Source organism: Gorilla gorilla, chromosome 16 (genome assembly GCF_029281585.2).
Source record: "Gorilla gorilla gorilla isolate KB3781 chromosome 16, NHGRI_mGorGor1-v2.1_pri, whole genome shotgun sequence".
Classification (NCBI taxonomy): domain Eukaryota; kingdom Metazoa; phylum Chordata; class Mammalia; order Primates; family Hominidae; genus Gorilla; species Gorilla gorilla.
In genome coordinates, this window is record NC_073240.2 from 54,992,949 (window position 1) to 55,013,729 (window position 20,781).

The 20,781-nt window shown below is 38.1% G+C and overlaps 1 protein-coding gene across 1 annotated transcript in view; it reads left to right on the forward strand.

Annotated features, from left to right (window-relative positions):
- Positions 1-20,781, forward strand: part of UNC13C (unc-13 homolog C) — a 649,688-nt gene that overhangs the window by 242,866 nt on the left and 386,041 nt on the right. The window contains exons 5-6 of the mRNA XM_031002438.3: positions 9,404-9,482; positions 11,994-12,065. Of these exons, the coding sequence (XP_030858298.3) occupies positions 9,404-9,482; positions 11,994-12,065 (151 nt within the window). The remainder of the gene's footprint in view (positions 1-9,403; positions 9,483-11,993; positions 12,066-20,781) is intronic.

The window sequence follows — 20,781 nt, forward strand, 5'->3', positions numbered from 1 at the left end:
TCAGCTTAAGAAGCTTTTGGGCTGACAAGATGGGTTTTTTAGATACAGGATTATGTCATCTGCCAACAAAGACAGTATGACTTCTTGTCTTCCCATTTGAATACCTTTATTTCTTTCTCTTGCCTGATTGCCCTGGCCAGAACTTCCAATACTATGTTGAATAGGAGTGGTAAGAGACGGCATCCTTGTCTTGTGCCAGTTTTCAAAGCAAATGCTTCCAGCTTTTGCCCATTCAGTATAATTTTGGCTGTGGGTTTGTCATAAATGGCTCTTATTATTTTGAGGTATGTTCCTTCAATACCTAGTTTATTGAGAGTTTTTAACATGAAGAGATGTTGAATTTGATTGAAGGCCTTTTTGCATCTGTTGAGATAAGCACATGGTTTTTGTTTTTAGTTCTGTTTATTTGGTAAATTACATTTATTGATTTGTGTATGTTAAACCAACTTTGCATCTCAAGATGAAGCCAAGTTGATTGTCATGGGTAAGCTTTTTGTGTGTTGCTGGATTCAGTGCCAGCATTTTATTGAGGATTTTTGCATCAATACTCATCAGAGATATTGACCTGAAGTTTTCATTTTTTGTCATATCCCTTCTAGCTTCTGGTATCAGGATGAGAGTGGCCTCATAAAATGAGATAGGGATGAGTCCATCCTTTTCAATTGCTTGGAGTAGTTTCAGAAGAAATGGTACCACCTCTTTTCTGTACCTCTGGTAGAATTCAGCTGTAAATCCATCTGATCCTGGGCTTTTATGGATTTGTAGTGTCACAGGATCCTTGGAGTGTCACTTTGCTAGCTGGAAACCTCTGTTGCCACCAGGACCTTCTGCTTGAGTATTGCTTATGACCACTTACCTTGTTCCATCCACTTGCCCCAGCCAACTGTGCTTGGCTTACGCCACTGGCCCAGATCCTACACCAGCCAAGGACAAGCCAGGTGCGGAGTGGCAAGGGGTGTGTTGGAGAGCAAGCCTGGGGTCCAGCCACGGTGTACAACCAAGCTGAGGCTGGCCGCTGAGGCAGGGCAGACAGCTCCAGGCACCAGCACAAATGTTGCCTCTGTGAGAAGGTGCAGCTGGACCAGATGTACTCCATGTGGCTTGCGCTGTAGGTACCTGTGTCTGGACAGAGGGATCATGGTGGTGCCTGGAAGCTTGGAGACATCAGAAACTGCAGAACTCCTTAAAGTGTGTCAGACCCCTGGCTCAGGGAGTCCCTAGGTCTGGGATCCTGGAGGGCAGCAGCTCTTCTCCTTCTCATTACCCACAGCGTGGCAAGCAGGGAAGGGTGGGGGGCATGTTTCAGCCCTGTTTATGTTACAACTCTTTTAGTCCCACCATTCAGTGGGTCCTGAGTTCTTATACTTTGTCCAGGAAGAATGAGGCACGCAAACAGCTGGAGGGTGAGCAGAGAAGAGCTTCATGGAGTGGCAGAATAGTTTTCAGGAGACCCAAAGTGGGTAGCTCCTTTCCTCAGGCAGATCGTTCTTATTTCTGTTTAAGTCTGGCTGAGTTCAGGTTTTTATGGGCTCAGAAGGGAGGAAGTGTGTGCTGATCGGTCCATGGATGGCCACGGGCGGGCCTGGAAAAAGCCCCATAAGTTCTCACTCCTGGCTGTGGACTCCACCCAGAACTGGCAGCCCAGTCCCCAGGCTTCAAGCCATCCCTCGCTTGAAGGTGGGGTTTCACCACAGACCCAACCCTTTCCACCCTGGAGCCTGCCTGCTGCCATCAACGTACCATTCATGGCACCCAGGCTGCTTGTGCCAAGGGGCACCTGCCAGCCCAAGCTGAGCCACCTGCAGCACCCCCTCCCTCCCTCCCTGAGCTCTTTGGTGCCTAAATCTTCAGAGGGAGACCGAGGGGGCAGGGGGGTGGTGTGTCAGGACTTCCCTGAGTGCACACACACCAGCCAAGTCATGACAGCATTCCAGGCTTGGCTTCAGCCTTGTTCCAAAAGTGGCCCAGAGTGAGAATTTTCCAGGCACCAGGAGTGGGTAGAGGCCAGGGAGTGAGATCAGGCACTTCCAAACCTGTGGGGACAAGGGGGCTTCCCGGGCCCCCAAGAGCTCAGGGATGCCCATGTCCAGCGCCACAGCTAGGTGAGTACAGCTGTGTCCAGACTACCACTGGTAATGTGCTGGGTCAGTCTTGAAGCCGGTATAGTACTGGGTCTTGCCCAAGGCCTGTCAACCACTGACTGGCTACCACCTATGTTCACTTAAGGCCCTGACGCTCCACAATAAGCAGGTGGTAAGGCCAGCCAGGCTTGTGTCCTTCCCTTCAGGATAGTGAGTTCCCTCTCATCGCTGGTGGGTCCAGAGATGCCATCCAGGAGCTGGGGGCTGAAGCCAGAAACTTTAGGAATCTACCTGGTGCTCTGTCCTCCTGCAGCTGAGCTGGTACCTCAACCGTGCTACAAAGTCCTACTCACTTTCCATCTCCTTTCCATATAAGAAGACGTGTCTCTCCCCATAGTCACCACTGCCCTAGGCCCGTAGTGAGTACTGCCTGGCTACAGTCAACGTTCATTCAAGGCCCAAGGCCTTTTTCGTCAGCTTGTGGTGAATACTGCCAAGCCTGGAGTTCTTTTTTCAAAGCAATGTGCTCCCATCTGGCCCAGGGAAGGTCCAGAAATGCTGTCCAAAAGCCAAGGCATGGAATCAGGGACCCCAAGAACTCTGGGTGCTGTACCCCACTGTGGCCAAGCTGGTACCTAAGCTGCAAGACAAAATCTCCTTCACCCTTTTCTCTCCGTTTCTCAAGCAGAATGGGTCTCTCCCCATTGCCATCACAGCTGGGAATGTGCTTGGTTACACCAAAGCCAGCATGTCTCTGAGTCTCACCCAAGGCCCTTGGCAAGTACTACCTTGCTATGGCTCCTGATTATTGAGGGACCTAGGGTATTTTAGTTAGCAGGTAATGAATCCTGTCAGGACTGGATTCTTCCCTTCAAGGCAGCAGGTTCCCTTCTGGCCTAGGGTGTGCCTAGAACTGTTGTCTAAGAGCCATGGCCTGGAATGGGTGTCTCAGAACTCTGATTCCTTATTCTACTATGGCTGTGCTGGGTTCCAAGTTGCAAGACAAAGTCCTCTTGCTCTTCCCTCTCCCCTCCTTTCCTCAAGCAGAGGGACAGTGTCTATCCCAGACCTGTGAGCTGTGCTGCCTGGGGTTGGGGAAATGGGTGGTACAAAGTCTCCCTGAGCCACCTAGATGGTGTATCTCTAGTTAATTTGCCCAAGTCCACTGGCTCTAAGCATAGCATAGCATGAGGATTTTCAGTCCTTGTACCTAGACTGCCTTTCAAGTTTATTTAGGACCCAACAGCATTGTAGTCTTTTAGTGGTGAGGCTTGTCAGAACTCAGGATCCAACTGCTGGGATGGGCTAGTCCCCACTTGCTAGGGCTGGTATAAATGCTCCTTCTGTGGGCACTGGCTGAGTTCTGCCTGTTGTTGCTTTCTGCTGTGACAGGACAGCATTGAGTTCCAATGTTCCAACACAAGGTCCTGCAATTACTGCATTCTCTCTCGCTCAAGCACTCAGATTCTCTTTCCATGCCATGTGGTCACTGCCAAGGGATCGGTGAGGGGTGGCATCAGTAACTATATGCTGTCATTCCGATTCTCTCCAGTGCCTCTTTTAGTGATTTGAAGTTAAAACCAAGTATTATAATTGCTCACCTGATTTTTGGTTCTTATGAAGGTGTTTTTTGGTGGATGTATGTTCAGTTTGATGTTCCTGTGGAGAAGATGATTGCTAGAGGCTTCTATTCAGCCATGTTGCTCCACTTCCTTGAAAGCTGACAGTCTTTTTATTTTTAATCACCTTACCACTTATTTATTATTATTTTTAAATGATTGGAATCATTGTACGTATTTATCATGTACAGCTTTATATTTTGAAGTTCATTTACATTGTGAAATGGCAAAATCTAGCTGCTTAACATATGTGTTACCTCACATAGTTATATTTATGGGGTGAGTACACTTAACATCCACTCCATTAGCATTTTTCCAGAATACAGTATATTGTTATGAACTATATTCACCCTATTTACAATAGATCTCTTAAACTTACTCCTCCTGTGTAACTAATTTTCTGTATCTTTTGACCAATATCTCCCTAACCTCCCCTTCCTTGCCATCCACCTCTTGTAACTACCACTCTATTCCCCAGTTCTGAGATCAACATTTTTAGGTTGCACATGTCATCAGGATCATGTGGTATTTGTGTTTCTATGGATGGCTTATTTCACTTAACATAATGTCCTTCAGGTTCATCCATTGTCACAAATTGTAGGATTTTATTTTTTAAGACTGACTAGTATTCTATTGTGTATATACACCACATTTTCTTTATCCATTAATCCACTGATAGACACTTAGGTTGATTTCATACCCTGGCTATATTGTGAATAATGTGGCAATAAATATAGGAGTGAACATATTTTTTCAACATATTGATTTCATTTTATGTGAATATACACCCGTTGGTAGGAGTAATGAATTATATGGTAGTTCTGTTTTTTACTTATTTGAGGAATCTACACCTTGTTTTCCACAATGGCTGTATTAATTTACATTCCCAACAACAATGTGCAAAGGTCCCTTTTTCTCCATAGCATCACCAACACTTGTTATCTTTTATTATTTTCATAACTCTTGTATCACTTGTGAGGTGATATTTCATTGTGGTTTAATTTTGCATTTCACTAATAATTAGTTGTATTGTGTATTTTTTTATATCCTGCTTGATAGTTTTCACGTGATATTTTCCTGGTGTCTTCTCAAATTTCTTTTGCAATCTGTATACATTCAATATGTTATCAGTCAATTTTGAGTGAAAATAATAATTAATCTCTACTTAATCAGTAAAATCAGCTTTTATTTTCTTTATCTAAATATGAAGTGTCTTAAAATTACAGAACATATGTAATTTGTATACTCTATATTGCATCTATTTTATAACAAGACAATTAACTGAACCTGAGTCAACGCACATAGCAATATACTGTACATCTCAGATTTTATTAAATTCAGTAAACTCATTTTAATATCATTATGGAAAGAACTGAGAAACAAAAGAAAACCACTGAAAATATTTAAAGTATGTTGGCTAAGAGCGTATATTTTAAAGGTCTCGCTACAAAATATAAGTGAGGTGACAAGTATGTTAATTAACTTGATTTAATCAGCCCACATTGCATACCTATATCAAAACATCACATTGTACCCCATAAATGTGTATAGTTATGATGTTAATTAAAATATTAATAAAAACTTTGTAATAAAGCTGATATTGAATTTGAGCATGCTTGATTTAGACTTTAAAATAATATCCATTTTGTCATTTTATGCGGCCATTGACTTTCCAACTACTTCCATCGATGTCTTCAGTTTTTTATCCTGTCTGTAATGCCTATAGTCTAATATGTCTTTTTTCCTAAGAAGAACACTTGAATACTTGGGCAGGGGTCATTTGAGGAAGACTGAGGCTATTTTGTACAATGAAAAAGGGTTGTGATCTGAAGATAATACTTTCCTGAAATACATTGAAAAAATATCCAAATGATGGCAACATCCCTGGATCAACTGGTACATGTGTCTTATTTCTTCTTAGCAAAATGCTTGTTGATTATTAAGAACATTAAGTTTGAGGTAAAAATGATCCTGCAGTGAAAATCAATCTCTGCAATATATTAGTTTCATTAAATACAAAATAATATTAATTGTAGACCTCAGTTTATATGAGTTTTAGAGATATAGGATATCCCAATCAGATAAGCAGTGGAGTACGGTAAGTCATAAACTGTGGGCTCAAACCTTGGCACTGCCATTTCAGATCTTAATAATGACCTTGGGTATGATTTTGAAGGATTCTATGTCTTCATTTGCTTATTTATAAAATGAGAGAAATAATTGTACCTATACCTCATATGATTTAAAAAAAATAAAATAACATAAGTAAAGCGCTTAGAATAATAAGCACTCTGTAAATGTTGGGTACAAATATTAGCATTATATCTGTCACCTAATAAGCACCAAAAAAAATTAGTTATCCTTAGTGAGTTTTCTGTCTACAGTCAATGACATCTTAAAACAATCAACTATACCAAAAAGGGCTGAAATGAAACAGCTTCTTTTCTTATCAGACCTTACCTTTAGAGTTACTTGTCTGCTATGGTCTGTTCTGATAACTTCGTCTGACTTCTTGTTCATCAAGTCTAGACAGTTCTTCTGGATTTTAACTATTGTGCATGAACTTAACATCTTGCCTAGAAAGGAAATGATTTATTTATATATGAATATTTCCACTATTTACTAGTTTGTGTTACTTAATCTCTCCAAGATCACTCCTGGTAAGAAGCCTCCCAATAAATATTACAAAAATAGTTTGCATTTATGTAGACCTTATCTATATTTATCAAGTGCTTCTCTATTCATGAGGTGAGGTCAGTAAGGTAGACTTTTTTTGAAGTCATGGTTTATGGTAAAATTTTATATTATTGCTTGATGGATAGGCTTATCAAAGTTTATTGTAGTAATGATGAAAATATAAAAGTATAAGGAAACATAACCTGAGAAGGCTATGTTTTGAGGCTATCTGTGAAGGTTGAGAAAGTGTTTTCATTGTCTTGCAGTTTTCCAAATTATAAAATGTAAGTTCAGTGAAATTCAGTGGCAAACTCAAAAGAGGCAGAGATGAATTTTGGATACATGTCTGCTCACTTGGGCTTGTTATTCTGCAATGCTCATATTTGTCCTAGGTCCTTGGATATCTCTACTCTGATGAGATAAGCATAGGAGTGAAGTGTCAGGCCCAATAATGCACATGCTTATAACTGATTCCCAAATTTGTGGGTAAATAAGTTTGATTCAAGATTCTGGGTGTACTTTGAAAATTTGAATTAAGTTGCATGGAAAGGAAACCATAAAAGAAATAATGATTACTGGTAAAAGAAAATTCACAACTCATTTATATAACACCTTGCAGTTTATAAATCAGTTTCTCAACCATCATCTGAATTGAATGTGTTTCTTTACATAGCTATGAAAGTTACATTATTTAGAAGTCAAAACATTTCACAATACTTGAAGGTTTACAGTTAACATGATTAATAGGTACTGTAATGGGAAAATATTTATTCATGCATGTTTTAGTTCATTATTGATACTGTTCACAGAGGAGAGAAAGTAGAAACTACTTGGAATGACAGCCTAATATTGGAGCACATGAAACTGGAAGAATCCTTCTAGATACCCATTCACTTAGCCTTTTTCCATGTATTTGATGTTTTGAATGTGGAAGGGTCAAGTATGAATTGGCAGGGGGTGGGAAGGAATATGGAAAGATGACAGGAGGGAAGCAGGAAGTTACTGATGGAGTAGTGCTGTGTATTCTGAAGGTGGGGCTTAAGAAAAAAAGTTTATCATTCTTTTCCCTTTTCTACTCCACAGTCTCTTGACATTCAAAAGAGTATGTCACCAATGATTCTTTCTTGTGATGTACATTCTCAAACTTTGACTCACTGTGACTAGCACAGCCCTTAACCTAGAGAGTGCTAATTGTCATTATTCTGGGCAATGAGGGAATCATATTAGCTATTTTATCATAGAATTAGTGGAGAAAGGGGTCTTTTAAATGTCACCTTTCTCCCTGAACACATTCTCTTCAGTTCTTTTCTTCTCTCTTTTCTTTCATCTTTCTTGACCTCTGCTTCACACGTATTCTATTTCTTTATGATCAACATTAAGGGGGACATTTAGTTGAAGTGCACGACTCTGAAAATAATTTGCTCATCCTTGACATCTTTCTTACACATTTGCAATGGTTTTAATATTTCACATTCACTGCATTTGATCCTCACTTCCAAATATATGTTATGGCATTATTGCTATGCATTTATTAATTCATTTTATCTTTATTACTACTTTGTTTTCATTTCTATTGACATGAATTTTATGACACCTTTAGTTACTTGTTAGTAGTACCATGTTAGTAGTAGTGGATAACTGAAGAAGTGTTGGAGTTAGGCTCATGACGACTAAGAAAAATCCATTAAGACTAAGTTTCCTTATATTAAGCTAAGCAGCAAGAACATAGAGGCCATCTCTCTGCTGACGGAAAACTGGACTATAAAATGCTATTAATCTGTCATTAGCCTTTGTAGCCTGTTGCAATGACAGAGATGCCTAGCTATCACCGAGGGGCATGAACTATGTTGTTCATGGTGAATAAGCTGACCATGGGCAAGAGGTCAGCAAGGGGTTTTGTAGTTCAAGTAAGCATAAGGAGAAGCTATCATCAGTAATATTAGCATCCTGTTGGTTATATTAAATGACTGGATTTAATGCAATAAAAAGTCAAATTCAATGTATCAAACTCATTCTAGAGAAACAACCGTTAATACCTCTTAGAAAATTATTTTAATTGCAAAATAATACATGCCTATTTAAAAATTAAACATTATCAAGTTTATAACAGGGAGTTTTCTCTTTCTCTCACCCATTTTCACTCCACAGAGGTAACTACAGTTATCAATTTCATGATTATTTTTCTAGATGTTTTCTGTGCGTTCATAAACATATATACATAAGTTTAGTACACTCCCATGTCAGTACATATATATATATATGGGAGTATACTAAACTTACTAATACGCGAACTTGCTTTTTCACTAAACATCTTATGGGTATTTTTTATGTATGCACACATATATTTACCTGTTTCACTTTAATTATTCTTCCCATTGATTCATTTAATCAATATGCTATTGATGAACATGTAAATAACCTAGCTTTTATTGCTATTATTTAAAGATGCAATAAACATCGTTCTACAACTACTTATTTTAATTCTGTGCGTTTACCTGTAGGATGAATTCAGATAAGGGGAACTTGCGGTATAAGGGTAATTACCAATATCTTAAATATGTCCATGACTCCTTGAGACATTATTCTGGAGTTTAATTTGTGAAGCAGAAGCACACAATAACTGGTATTTTTATAATGAAGGTAATTTATTTAGCACCACAGACAGACCAAACTTGCACCAAAAATGGTTTGCTTCTGTTTCCTCCTGGAGGTAAGAAGTTCCACAGATCTTACATTTTGATTCTTTTCTCTGTGATACTAACAGAAAACAGTGTGTCCATCCAGGCCATGTAGCTTAAATTTTCAACTATCCAGGAAGACGAGTGGTCAGCAAGTGTGGTAGCTACAGTCTTTTTTCCTCACTCACCAAAGTCCTAGAAGCTTGTATCTTTGCAGCTTTGTGAATCATTTGAAAACTATGGTATCCATGTCATCTTTTTCACAGACTTTATACCATGAACAGTGGATGTTTTTCTTACAAGAAGTCATTTTACCCATTGCAATTATTGGTTTTATTTTCTCTTTCAGGGCTGGAGGTGGACTTTATGGTATTGACAGCATGCCGGATCTTCGCAGAAAAAAAACTTTGCCTATTGTCCGAGATGTGGTAAGTTACAACTGTTTAATTCTCTTTGATTGCATGTGTGGTTTTTTTCCTTACTAAAATGTAATGTCCTTCTCATTCACTGTCTAGCCTGTAAATATTTCATGGAATAAAAATATATGAGGCCAGATGCTACCTGCTGTTATATTTATTATTATTTCTTTAAAATCTATTCGATGGAGGAGATAACTCAAACCTTTGATAGCTTTTGATATAAGTGGAAATTACAATTAAGTGACTATGACCCTAATGATTGGAGCAAAAAGAAATCACACAGCATGCCAAGCAAGTGAATAGGCTTTGATGTGTTTAGTGTTATGAATGACCAGAAGTTTAATTCACAATGCTTGAGGCTTTATTTAAACTTCTTCACCTTAACACAGTGGACCTGAATACTTTATACAGCAAGCAGATAACATTAATCAACTCTTCATTTTATTATATTAAAGTCAATTCTAGCTAAATTAATAAGTTCTTCTATTTGAAGGAAATCATGGTTCACTTTGGGAGGCCGAGGCGGGCAGATCATGAGGTCAGGAGATCAAGACCATCCTGGCTAACATGGTGAAACCCTGTCTCTACTAAAAATACAAAAAATTAACTGGAGTGGTTGCGGGCACCTGTAGTCCTAGCTACTCTGGAGGCTGAGGCAGGAGAATGGCGTGAACCCGGGAGGCGGAGCTTGCAGTGAGCCGAGATTGCGCCACTGCACTCCAGCCTGGGTGACAGAGCGAGACTCCGTCTCAAAAATAAAAATAAAAATAAAAAAAAAGAAGAGGAAACTACGGTTTGCAAGTTATTAACATCATTATTACTTCTGATCATGACTCTGAATAAATCTGTTTCCTATATTGAAATATGCTGCGGCCACCTTGATAAATGCAAAAAATTGACCATGGCCTGCATTAGATTGTAAAAAAAAAAAAATCATCGTGAAAAAGGGTCTCTTCTATCATCCAAAATATCTTCACATTTTATAGGCATATTTTTAATATTATATGTGATACGAAAAATATATTTTCCCCCATAAAAAGTAAATTTTCTTTCAGCAACAATGTACATAAGTTTTTACATCAGTAATTTTTAATTTTGCTAAGAAAGCCTTCATCTGAAGGCCACCACTTTAGTTTTAAAATATGATCCTGACTGAAAAGATCTTATACTGGAAAGTATAACATGTCAGTACATTTAGTTCAGATTTCTGTCGTCACTATGTGGAAATAATTGTAAAGTGTTAGGCTAATTTAACATTGTTATACTCTTTTCCTACCTTTAATGTATCTAATTATTTACACTTTGTTTCCTCTCACTTCTGGAATCTTCAGGCCATGGTAAGTGCTTTGCTATTTATTTAATTAATATTTTGCAGTCTTCTCAAACATACACTGAACTTACTCATGCGGTAAAAGAGGGCAAGAATGGAGAAATGAAAAGACAGACATACAAGAATAAGAAGTTTGTTCTGCAAGAATTTAACCTCTGGTTCAATTCTGAAAGAGAAAATTATGTATGCAACAGGTGCAAACACAGACCAAAATAGGATACAAGTGTAGTTTTAGGGAATATATTTTTCAAAGATGAAACATTTTCTTGGGTAAACTCTTGGAGGTAAGTCTTCAAGGTAAATGTGGAGATGAATGGAGAGTGACATTCTTACTCAGGTGTATGCTGAATTTTATTTGAGTTAATGACTTTGTAATGCTGAGGAGATATGTATATGACCAGATGGGTCTCAGGTGATCAAGAATGCATTATTCCACAATGACATCCCTTTGCTCCTAATGGGATAACAGTTTTACTGTTCCCATATGGAGCTTCTGATTTCCAACGTTCTCCATAGCACTGCTGAGTTTCTTGTATTTCATATATTTTGGGTAGGAGTAGATAGTGGTGGTTATGTTTCTATTTTATGTGGTGAAGAAACTAAAGGGGCTTGACTCTTATTTAAGATCACTCAAGTTACCAGCATCAAGTGAAGAAAATGAATCTGGATATAACAATTCTCGGTAAATTAAATGAACACTTAGAAAAAATATCTTGAATAGATATGGAAGAATATTCTAGGGAACTATGAACAACTCAGGAACCATCTAATACTAATTATGATTCAGGGCCATCACCAAAGTCAGGCTGGCTCTCTACCAAAGGTTATGTATTCTGAATGAATATATCACAACCACCTTGAGGAATAAGGAAGTTTGAGAAGCCTCTTGCTAGCCTGAGGTGGCTGAGGGGGCTGGTCATCTTAAGACTGGTCATCTTGCCTTTCTGGGCCTCAGTTTCATCATCTATGAAATGTAGGGGTTGAGTTTGATGAGTTGTGTGACCTTTCCAGTTTTAATATTGTATAAGTCCATATTCTGGGTGAATCGGCTGATTACCAAAATGGCAGGTCCTTACTAACTAAAATATGAACAGTGATAGCCGATATTCTTGCATTTTCACCTTCTGCTGAGCAGTATATGCACGTCAACCTCCCTATGTATTAATAAGTCATAATTCTGTTTGTTTTAGACCCTGGCTGCCCGGAAATCTGGACTCTCCCTGGCTATGGTGATTAGGACATCCCTAAATAATGAGGAACTGGTAAGTACTAGATATTGCTCATAATATCTAACTAGATATTGCTCATAATCACAAGGGAGAAACTGTTCTGCTTGAGCTACTCATCTGTGATGTTTAGTCCAATGTTCCAGAAATAACTGGGAGCATGAGGAAAGCCTGACTCCAAACAAACTTCCTCAGGGACTCAGCCAATCATTGTCTTCTCCTCAAATACTTATAAACCTTCCTATCTTTACAAATGCTGTTCAATTCTAACATAGCTTCCCTGTTATTCTCCCTGTGGAAAAGTCCTACTGATTTTTTACATAGTTTAAGTTTTGCCTCTTTTACGAGGTTTTCCCCAAACATCTTCCATCTTCCTCCCCTTCCAGCCGAATGATTAATTTCCTCCTCAGGACTTTTATAGGTTTTTTTTTTTTGAGACGGAATCTCACTCTGTTGCAGGCTGCAGTGTAGTGGCACGATCTTGGCTCACTGCAACCTCCACCTCCTGGGTTCAAGCAATTCTCCTGCCTCAGCCTCCCTAGTAGCTGGGACTACAGGTGCTTGCCACCATGCCCAGCTAATTTTTGTATTTTTAGTAGAGATGGGGTTTCACCATGTTGGCCAGGATGGTCTCCATCTCTTGATCTCATGATCTGCCTGCCTTGGCCTCCCAAAGTGCTGGGATTACAGGTGTGAGCCACCACACCCGGCCCTTTTATAGCATTTATTCATGACCTCCATAGGGTCATATGATTACGAGTGAAGTTGGCTTGGTATGAGTCCCATCTGTGCCACTTAATTAGAATTATTATATCCCACAGATTATGTTACTTCTTCAAGCCTGAGTTCTCTCATCTACAAAGAGAGGTGACAAGGAAACTGAGAGAATTAGGAAGTAGATACATGCTTAACATTCAGCATAGCGTAGGTTATAATAAGCAATACATACAAGTTTCTGTTTTATTATTTTTATTACGATTATTTTGATTATTTTGCATACACCTTTTCTTTTAAACTCTGATATCCTTGAGGGTGGCACTATAACTTGTTTGTTGTTCTTGTTAAATGATTCTACCACTATGGCTTAGCACACTGTCTGGCATGAGGTGGATGTTTGTAAATTCTGATTGAATGAAAGAACCACACTGATAAGAAGATACAAGTAGGCTGTAATTATTTAGGTCAGGGATTCTTAAATCCGGCTCACTGGAACTCTTGAGGGAGCTTTAAAACATACAGTGATGGGGTCTCATTCTCAGCCACTCTGATTTAATTGGCTTCAGGTGTAGTTTGGGTGAAAGGGATTTTTTTAAAAAATTCTTGTGTTTTGTGCCTGGCATGTTCTGTTCCGGTAAATGTGTCTTGCACATTCTGCTGGGGATTTACTTGAGACAGTTTATCTGTGTCCCTCCCTATGCCTGGAGACTAATATATCTTACCTCCCCAATTTTAGCAACTATGTCATTCTTGTAGAATAAAAATTCTGCCACAAATATTATATCACCCATTTTAACTTTCTGTAACTTAACATTTAAACACCATTTTTATGTCTATATTTCTCATTCCCTTCCTTCTTCTTTCTGTCATTGTCATCTTTCATCCAAATGTCAATCTTTACTGACATTTTTTTTCCATCAGCAAGCTCCCCTACCCAGTACATATCAGTAAAACAAAACATATTCGTTTGACTATGTGGAGGCTACAACAAGTTGATACATTTTCTTTTGTGCCACAGGAGAAAAAATGTAATTGCATTCTCAGAGTATTATTCTTTCTTTCTCTCTTTCACTCTTTTTATTTGTTTATTTTTTGCAGACAGAGTCTGGCTCTGTCATCCGAGCTGGAGTGCAGTGGTAGGGTCATAGCTCACTGCAGCCTCAACCTTCAGAGCTCACATGATCCTCTGGCCTCTGCCTTCTGGGTAGTTAAGGCTAAAGGCATATGCCACCACACTCAGCTAATATTTTCATTTTTTTTTTAGAGACAGGGTCTCACTATGTTGCCCAGGCTGGTCTCAAACTCCTGGGCTCAAGCAGTTCTTCCACCTCAGCCTCCCAAAGTGCTGGGATTACAGGTGTGAGCCACCATGGCCCCCACCTCCTTATTCTTATCTGTTAGATTTATGATGCCATGTAATATTTTGAGTATAGTTTGGGCACAAGACAAAGCAGACATCCTGTGGTGTAGGAGAAAGCTGCATATTGCTTGCTGAATCTCAAAGCATCTAGTCTTCTTTTGAGTAAATAATAAAGGCTGAAGAATGTTATTGATAAACTCCTACACTGTTCCTTTCTTATGTTTTAAAACATGGTATTTGATTTGAACTATGAATACTAATTCATTTGACAAGTTAACAGGAAAGCATAGAAATTAGTGGAATGCTAGTGTATTTTCTGAGTCCTGGACAGGGAACATATCCTCGCTTTAAGGTTAAATTAGCTATTGATCTGCTTTTCAACAACTTAAAAATATCACCTTTACTCCTTTAGTTTCAGAAGGCCTCAGTAAAAAACTCTGTGTTGGTGTTGAATGGATGAACAGAATCCATCAGTTACGTCTCAGATTCGTAAAGCCCATTTCCCTGGGACTCATGCCTCAAAAAGTAAATGAACTATGACTTCTGTACAACAGGCATATTAAATGTCACTGTTGACGAGCTGTCACATTCAGTCATTACACAGGCAACTAACATAAATGCTGGAGCAAATAATTTGCACTCCTTGGTGCTGAAAATCTTCCTAGGCACACTTGATATAAAAGCATAAAATATTTGCTTTCATGTGAAGGGAAATGGCTTGGTGATGTGGAAAATATCAAATGGTACCACTTCTATTTTAATTAAAGAAATGTACACTTTGAAGCTCAGTCATCTTTTCCAAGGACAGAACAGACACTAATGCCTGATGCAGGATGACAGTGGGTCACCTAGCACTGCCTCTTCCACTAATGCTCTGCTGGCTATGGGTGAAGCATCGCCAGTGCCCCCATCCATCACCAACTCCACCTTACCCATGAGGCGCTATTAGGACTGATTGAGAATCTCAGTTTAATAAGCTGTTAAGGATTATGATTTCTGAAAATTTCCATCTAGCTTAGTAACATAGGGAGGACCAACCAATCTAGCATCTAAATACCATAGCAGTAGTCTTCCTAGCACTCTGCTATCCATCACTGTGCTAGTTTCACAGACTGATAATTTCTTAGGTGTGAACCTGACAGTGGGGCAATCAAAGTATATCCATTCGGTAATTCAATACATGCTTATTGACTATCTGCTATGTGTCCGGTGTTGTTTCAGACTGGAAATAAAGTAGCGAACAACTCAGCCAAAAATCTCTACTTTCATGAGGCTTACCATACAGTGGGAGGGGGATTGAGATACTTAATTTTGTATCCACTCTTGCTGCAAGTCACATGGAAGCTTCTAGTAGGCAAGGTCGTTTAAACCAAGATAGTCTCGGATGAGGTTTATGGGAAACCAGGTAGAGGGAGAAATGAAAATGACTAAGCATAAGAGGGATCCTAGAGCCCTGTTGGTTCTGTCTGGGTTGATGGGCATGTTAAGGCTGGCAGGCTTCTAGGAAGTGTCCATTCTCAGTAAGGGGAAGTTTGTCTAGGATTCAGACTTCGTGAAAGGGACTGGCAAGAACTAGATGTGGAGGTAATCAGGAGATCAAACCTGAGCCCTATTTCTAGTATGACACTAGAAAGATAACATGGAAGGAGAAAACTGCTCAGAACACCTCTCTGAGACTTCAACTTCAACCAGAGCTGTAGGCTTACAGCACACCCGGGTACTTCAGACCCCTGCTCAGGAACAGGAACACTTTCAGGCCACCTGGATAAGTTTTGAAGTGAAAGGGGCCTGAATTAGAATCTCAACTCCACCTCTCACTAGCTTTGACTACTTGTTTCTTCTCAATATTCTTCACCTTCCTGAGATAACTTTGCTTCATCAATAAAATGAAAGTAATAATAGTTACCTCACAGTTTGTGAGAATTAAAAGAAATAGCTTACGTAGAAAGCTCTTTGTTTAGTCAAACCCTTCCCATTCCCCCTTTTCTCTTTATACAGTGGCCGGCATGGCAGGTGGCCATCAGCGCAGTAGGGCAGGAACTTGTGATTGGGGCTGCAGAATACATGCTGAGTCTAATGCCTCCCTGCCCTCTTTGCACCTGAGGGTAATTTTCCTTTCCAGGAAGTACTGACATGGAAGCCAGCAATAATGACACCAAAGTAAAGATTATCTCTTGTCTGCAAGTATTGCTGTTGGTTCTGTTATTCTTCATAAGCACGGACTTTGACTTGAGATCCATGTTGGTCCAGTTCTACAATTTACCTTCTGTAGGGCCTAGGGCAAGTTATGGAAACTTTCATGTCCTTGATTTTCTTATATGTTTACTAATTATATCATATTTTTGCATCTACTTTGCATCATAAGGTAAAAATGACTATGTTTTTCTGTGTTCTTGAACAATTTTGGCATCATTATTAAACTAGCTTAATAAGATAAGCGGGGAAGATTTCCTTTTTTTCCTTCTCTGGGATGGTTTCTATAAAATAAGTTCTATATCTTGAAGGACTGGCAAAACTTGTTCTCCAAAACCACCTGAATATGGTACTTATTTTGAGAGTAATTTTTTGACTGTTGAATCAACTTATTGAATATAGTGATTATGTTCCCTAAGCATTCATTCTTGAGTTAGTCTAGACAATTTATATTTTTTCAGCAAGTTGTCTTGTTTTTCTAAATTTTTGAATTTAATACCATCAAATTGTTTATATAATTATATCATGGTTTATATAAAAATGTGTGCCATTTTATCCTATTATGTGTATTTTCTCTCTCTTTTGTAAGATTAAAACTGCAGGAAATTTCTCCGGCTTTGCTTTGTTGACTCCATATTATGTCCTTGTTTTCTATTTCATTTATTTATGCTCTTGTCATTTTTAGATTTTTTTATTCTTTGTATTCACCCTGAAACTACTTTTCTAAGTTATAGAGTTGAACATATAGTTATTGATTTTAATGGTTCTTATTAACTATTGCATATACACAAAGTAATATTTACAATGTAAGTGAAGAAAATAAATAGTAATAATAATAAGCTAACCATGTATCCATTTTTGATGCATAAGTACATACTAAAAGTTAGTTAATTTTGTGATTAACAATTTTTCACCACACAATTTTCCATGGTTCCCTGACTGACTTTGATTGGTTACATAAAAGGACAGTTACATGGGATCTATTTATAGGAATGGTCAGCCCCCTCCTCACCTTTGTTTTATAAAATCCTAAACATTCTTCTCTTTTTTTTCCTTCAACTTTTATTTTAAGTTCTGGGATACATGTGCAGGATGTGCTTGTTACACAGGTAAATGTGTGCCATGGTGGTTTGCTGCCCAGATCAACCCATCACCTTGGTATTAAGCCCAGAATCTATTAGCTATTCTTCCTGATGCTCTCCCTCCTCCCACCCCCACCCCGACAGGCCCCATTGTGTGTTATTCCCCGCCGTATGTCCATGTGTTCTCATCCTTCAGCTCCCACTAATAAGTGAGAACATATGGGGCTTGGTTTTCTGTTCCTGTATTAGTTTGCTGAGGATAATGGCTTCCAGTTCCATCCGTGTCCCTACAAAGGACATGATCTAATTCCTTTTTATGGCTGTATAGTATTTCATGGTGTATATGTAGCACATTTTCTTTATCCAGTCTATCACTGATGGACATTTGGGTTGATTCCATGTCTTTGCTATTGTGAACAGTGCTGCAATGAACATATGCATGCATGTATCTTTACAACAGAATGATTTACATTCCTTTGGGTATATACCCAGTAATGGGATTGCTGGGTCAAGTGGTATTTCTGCCTCTAGATCTTTGAGGAATCTGTCTTCTACTATGATTGAGCTAATTTAATTCCCACCAACAGTGTAAAAGCATTCCTTTTTTTCTGCAACCATGCCAGCATCTGTTGTTTTTTGACTTTTTGATAATCACCATTCTGACTGGCATGAGAAAGCATCTAATTGTGGTTTTGATTTGCATTTCTCTAATGATCAGTGATGTTGAGCTTCTTTTCATGTTTTTTTGACTGCATGAATGTCTTCTTTTGAGAAATTCATGTTCAAGTCCTTTGCCCACTTTTTAATGAGATTGTTTATTTTTTTCTTGTAAATTTGTTTAAGTTCCTTATAGATCTTGGATATTAGACCTTTGTCAGACAGATAGATTGCAAAAATTTTCTCCCATTCTGTAGGTTGCCTGTTCACTCTTATTTTAGTTTCTTTTGCTGCATAGAAGCTATTTAGTTAAATTATATCCCATTTGTCAATTTCTGCTTTTGTTGCAATTGCTTTTGGCGTTTTTGTCATGAAATCTTTGCCCATCACTGTGTCCTGAATGGTACTGCCTAGATTTTCTTCTAGAGTGTTTATAGTTTTGGGGTTTTATATTTAAGTCTTTAATCCATCTTGAGTTAATTTTTATATATGATGTAAGCAAGTGGTCCACTTTCAGTTTTCTGCATATGGCTAGCCAGTTCTCTAGCACCATTTATTAAATAGGGAATCCTTTCCTCATTGCCTGTTTTTGTCAGGTTTTGTCAGATGGTTGAAGGTGCATGGTCTTGTTTCTTATTTCTCTATTCCATTTCATTAGTCTATGTGTCTGTTCTTATACCAGTACCATGCTGTTTTGGCTACCGTAGCCTTGTAGTATAGTTCGAAGGTGGGTAAGGTGATGCCTAAAACTTTGTTATTTTTACTTAGGATTGTCTTGGTTATTCAGGCTCTTTTTGGTTCCATACAAATTTTTAAAAAGTTTCTTCTAATTCTGTTGAAAATATTCATGGTAGTTTAAAGGGAGTAGCATTGAATCTATAAATCACTTTGGGCAGTATGGCCATTTTCACAATATTGATTCTTCCTATCCATGAACATGGAATGTTTTTCAATTTGTTTGTTTCCTCTCTAATTTCCTTGAGCAGTAGTTTGTAGTTCTCCTTGAAGAGGTCTTTCACTTCTTTTGTTAGTTGTATCACTAGGTATTTTATTCTTCTTGTAGCAATTGTGAATGGGAGTTTGTTACAATTTGGCTCTCTGCCTACCTGTTGTTTGCGTATAGAGATGCTACTCATTTTTTGCACATTGATTTTGTATCCTCAGACTTTGCTGAAATTGCTTAAAAGCTTACTCTTTTGGACTGAGACATGGAATTTTCTAAATATAGGATTATGTCCTCTGCAAAAATAATTTGACTTCCTCTCTTCCTATTTGAATACACTTTATTTCTTTCTCTTGCCCAATTGCCCTGGCCGGAACTTTCAATACTATGTTGAATAGGAGTGGTAACAGAGGGCATCCTTGTCTTATGCTGGTTTTAGACTCATAAGAATGCAGTCTCCTCCCCAAGCAGTAAATCTTAGACTTCCCACATTAAAATGGCTAAAGTTTCCCCCAGTGTAGAAATCCATAGTATTTTTAGTTTCATGTATTTATCAAATTAATTATCTCATACCACTCGCATCACTTGTATACATTTTTATTGAAAGTTTGAATTGGGAAAAAAGAACATTTATAGTGCATAAAATCTATCATATTTTGTTTTCAGATTATGTTCTGTGTCATAACAAAGGGCTTATGTTATATTGTGCTCTCCTTGAATTAAGGAATCATCTACGTTATTGTTCTGCCCTCTTTATTTGGACTCACCCCATAAGTTTCTTAGGACAATGTTAATTTATATCTGTTGTAAAGCAATAGAAGTGAAAGAAAACTACTTACATTCTCTCATAGATAGGATATAACTTTTAGTTTTTGTTTGTACTTTCTGCTACAAAAAAATCACCTGAATAATTTTAGCTCCTACAGTCAATCAATTTTATAGGATGATTACTTAGATGAGCAAATCAGCACTGAAATTATGTCTGTTTTTATAGTCAGGATTTTATCCTAGCATTGCTCTGTCTTCATGTTTATAACAAATTTCAAAAAGATCATATTGTACCTAATGTTTGCTCTGCAAAAATTTTGATGTTTTTGTCCAGAAAAAATAACACTTATACTTCACCAAAGAGTAGATATATTTTTTTCTGGAAAGCGTACATCAAATATATGAAAAATGCCTCAAAACAAGAAGCATTTTTTTTCTTGAAAGTATCAAAATGTGATATTTGGGGGTATAGGAAAGGTGTGGCTTACATAATATCACACGGAGGATTATTTCCTCCACAGGATGAGGAGGAAAATAGAACTTCATAGGTTAGTCACTGGTTAAAACAGAAAGGAAAAAGGAGAGAAACAATGTGGCAAATGGAGGCAGACAAGCTTTGTTCATGTTATAATTATTAACAATTGGTAGATTAGAATATTGATGGTCTGAAAACACTAGTCATTGCTCTTGGCAGGAAGCCTGATTCCTTTAAATCTCAGGCTCTTTTTAGTTTCTTCAGGTAGTGGTCAATAGAAAAGGCAATTCATTTCCTTCCAATGTCCTAATTGTTCCAAAAGTGACGTATTAGTGCAACTTACTTTAAATTCATTTTTTGGAGAAGAAAGTTCTAACAAAATATTTCTCTAGGGTGTGAGCATCCTCCCCAGTGTAGTCTATATGTTGTGCTTGCCTACAAAGGCTTATCAGAATGTGAAAACATTCCTTACTCATTTCTACAGGTAAACAAGATGTCTATACACAGCAAAAAAAATTTCCTTCTTTTTTGGAATCACTTAAGCAATGTGAAAATAA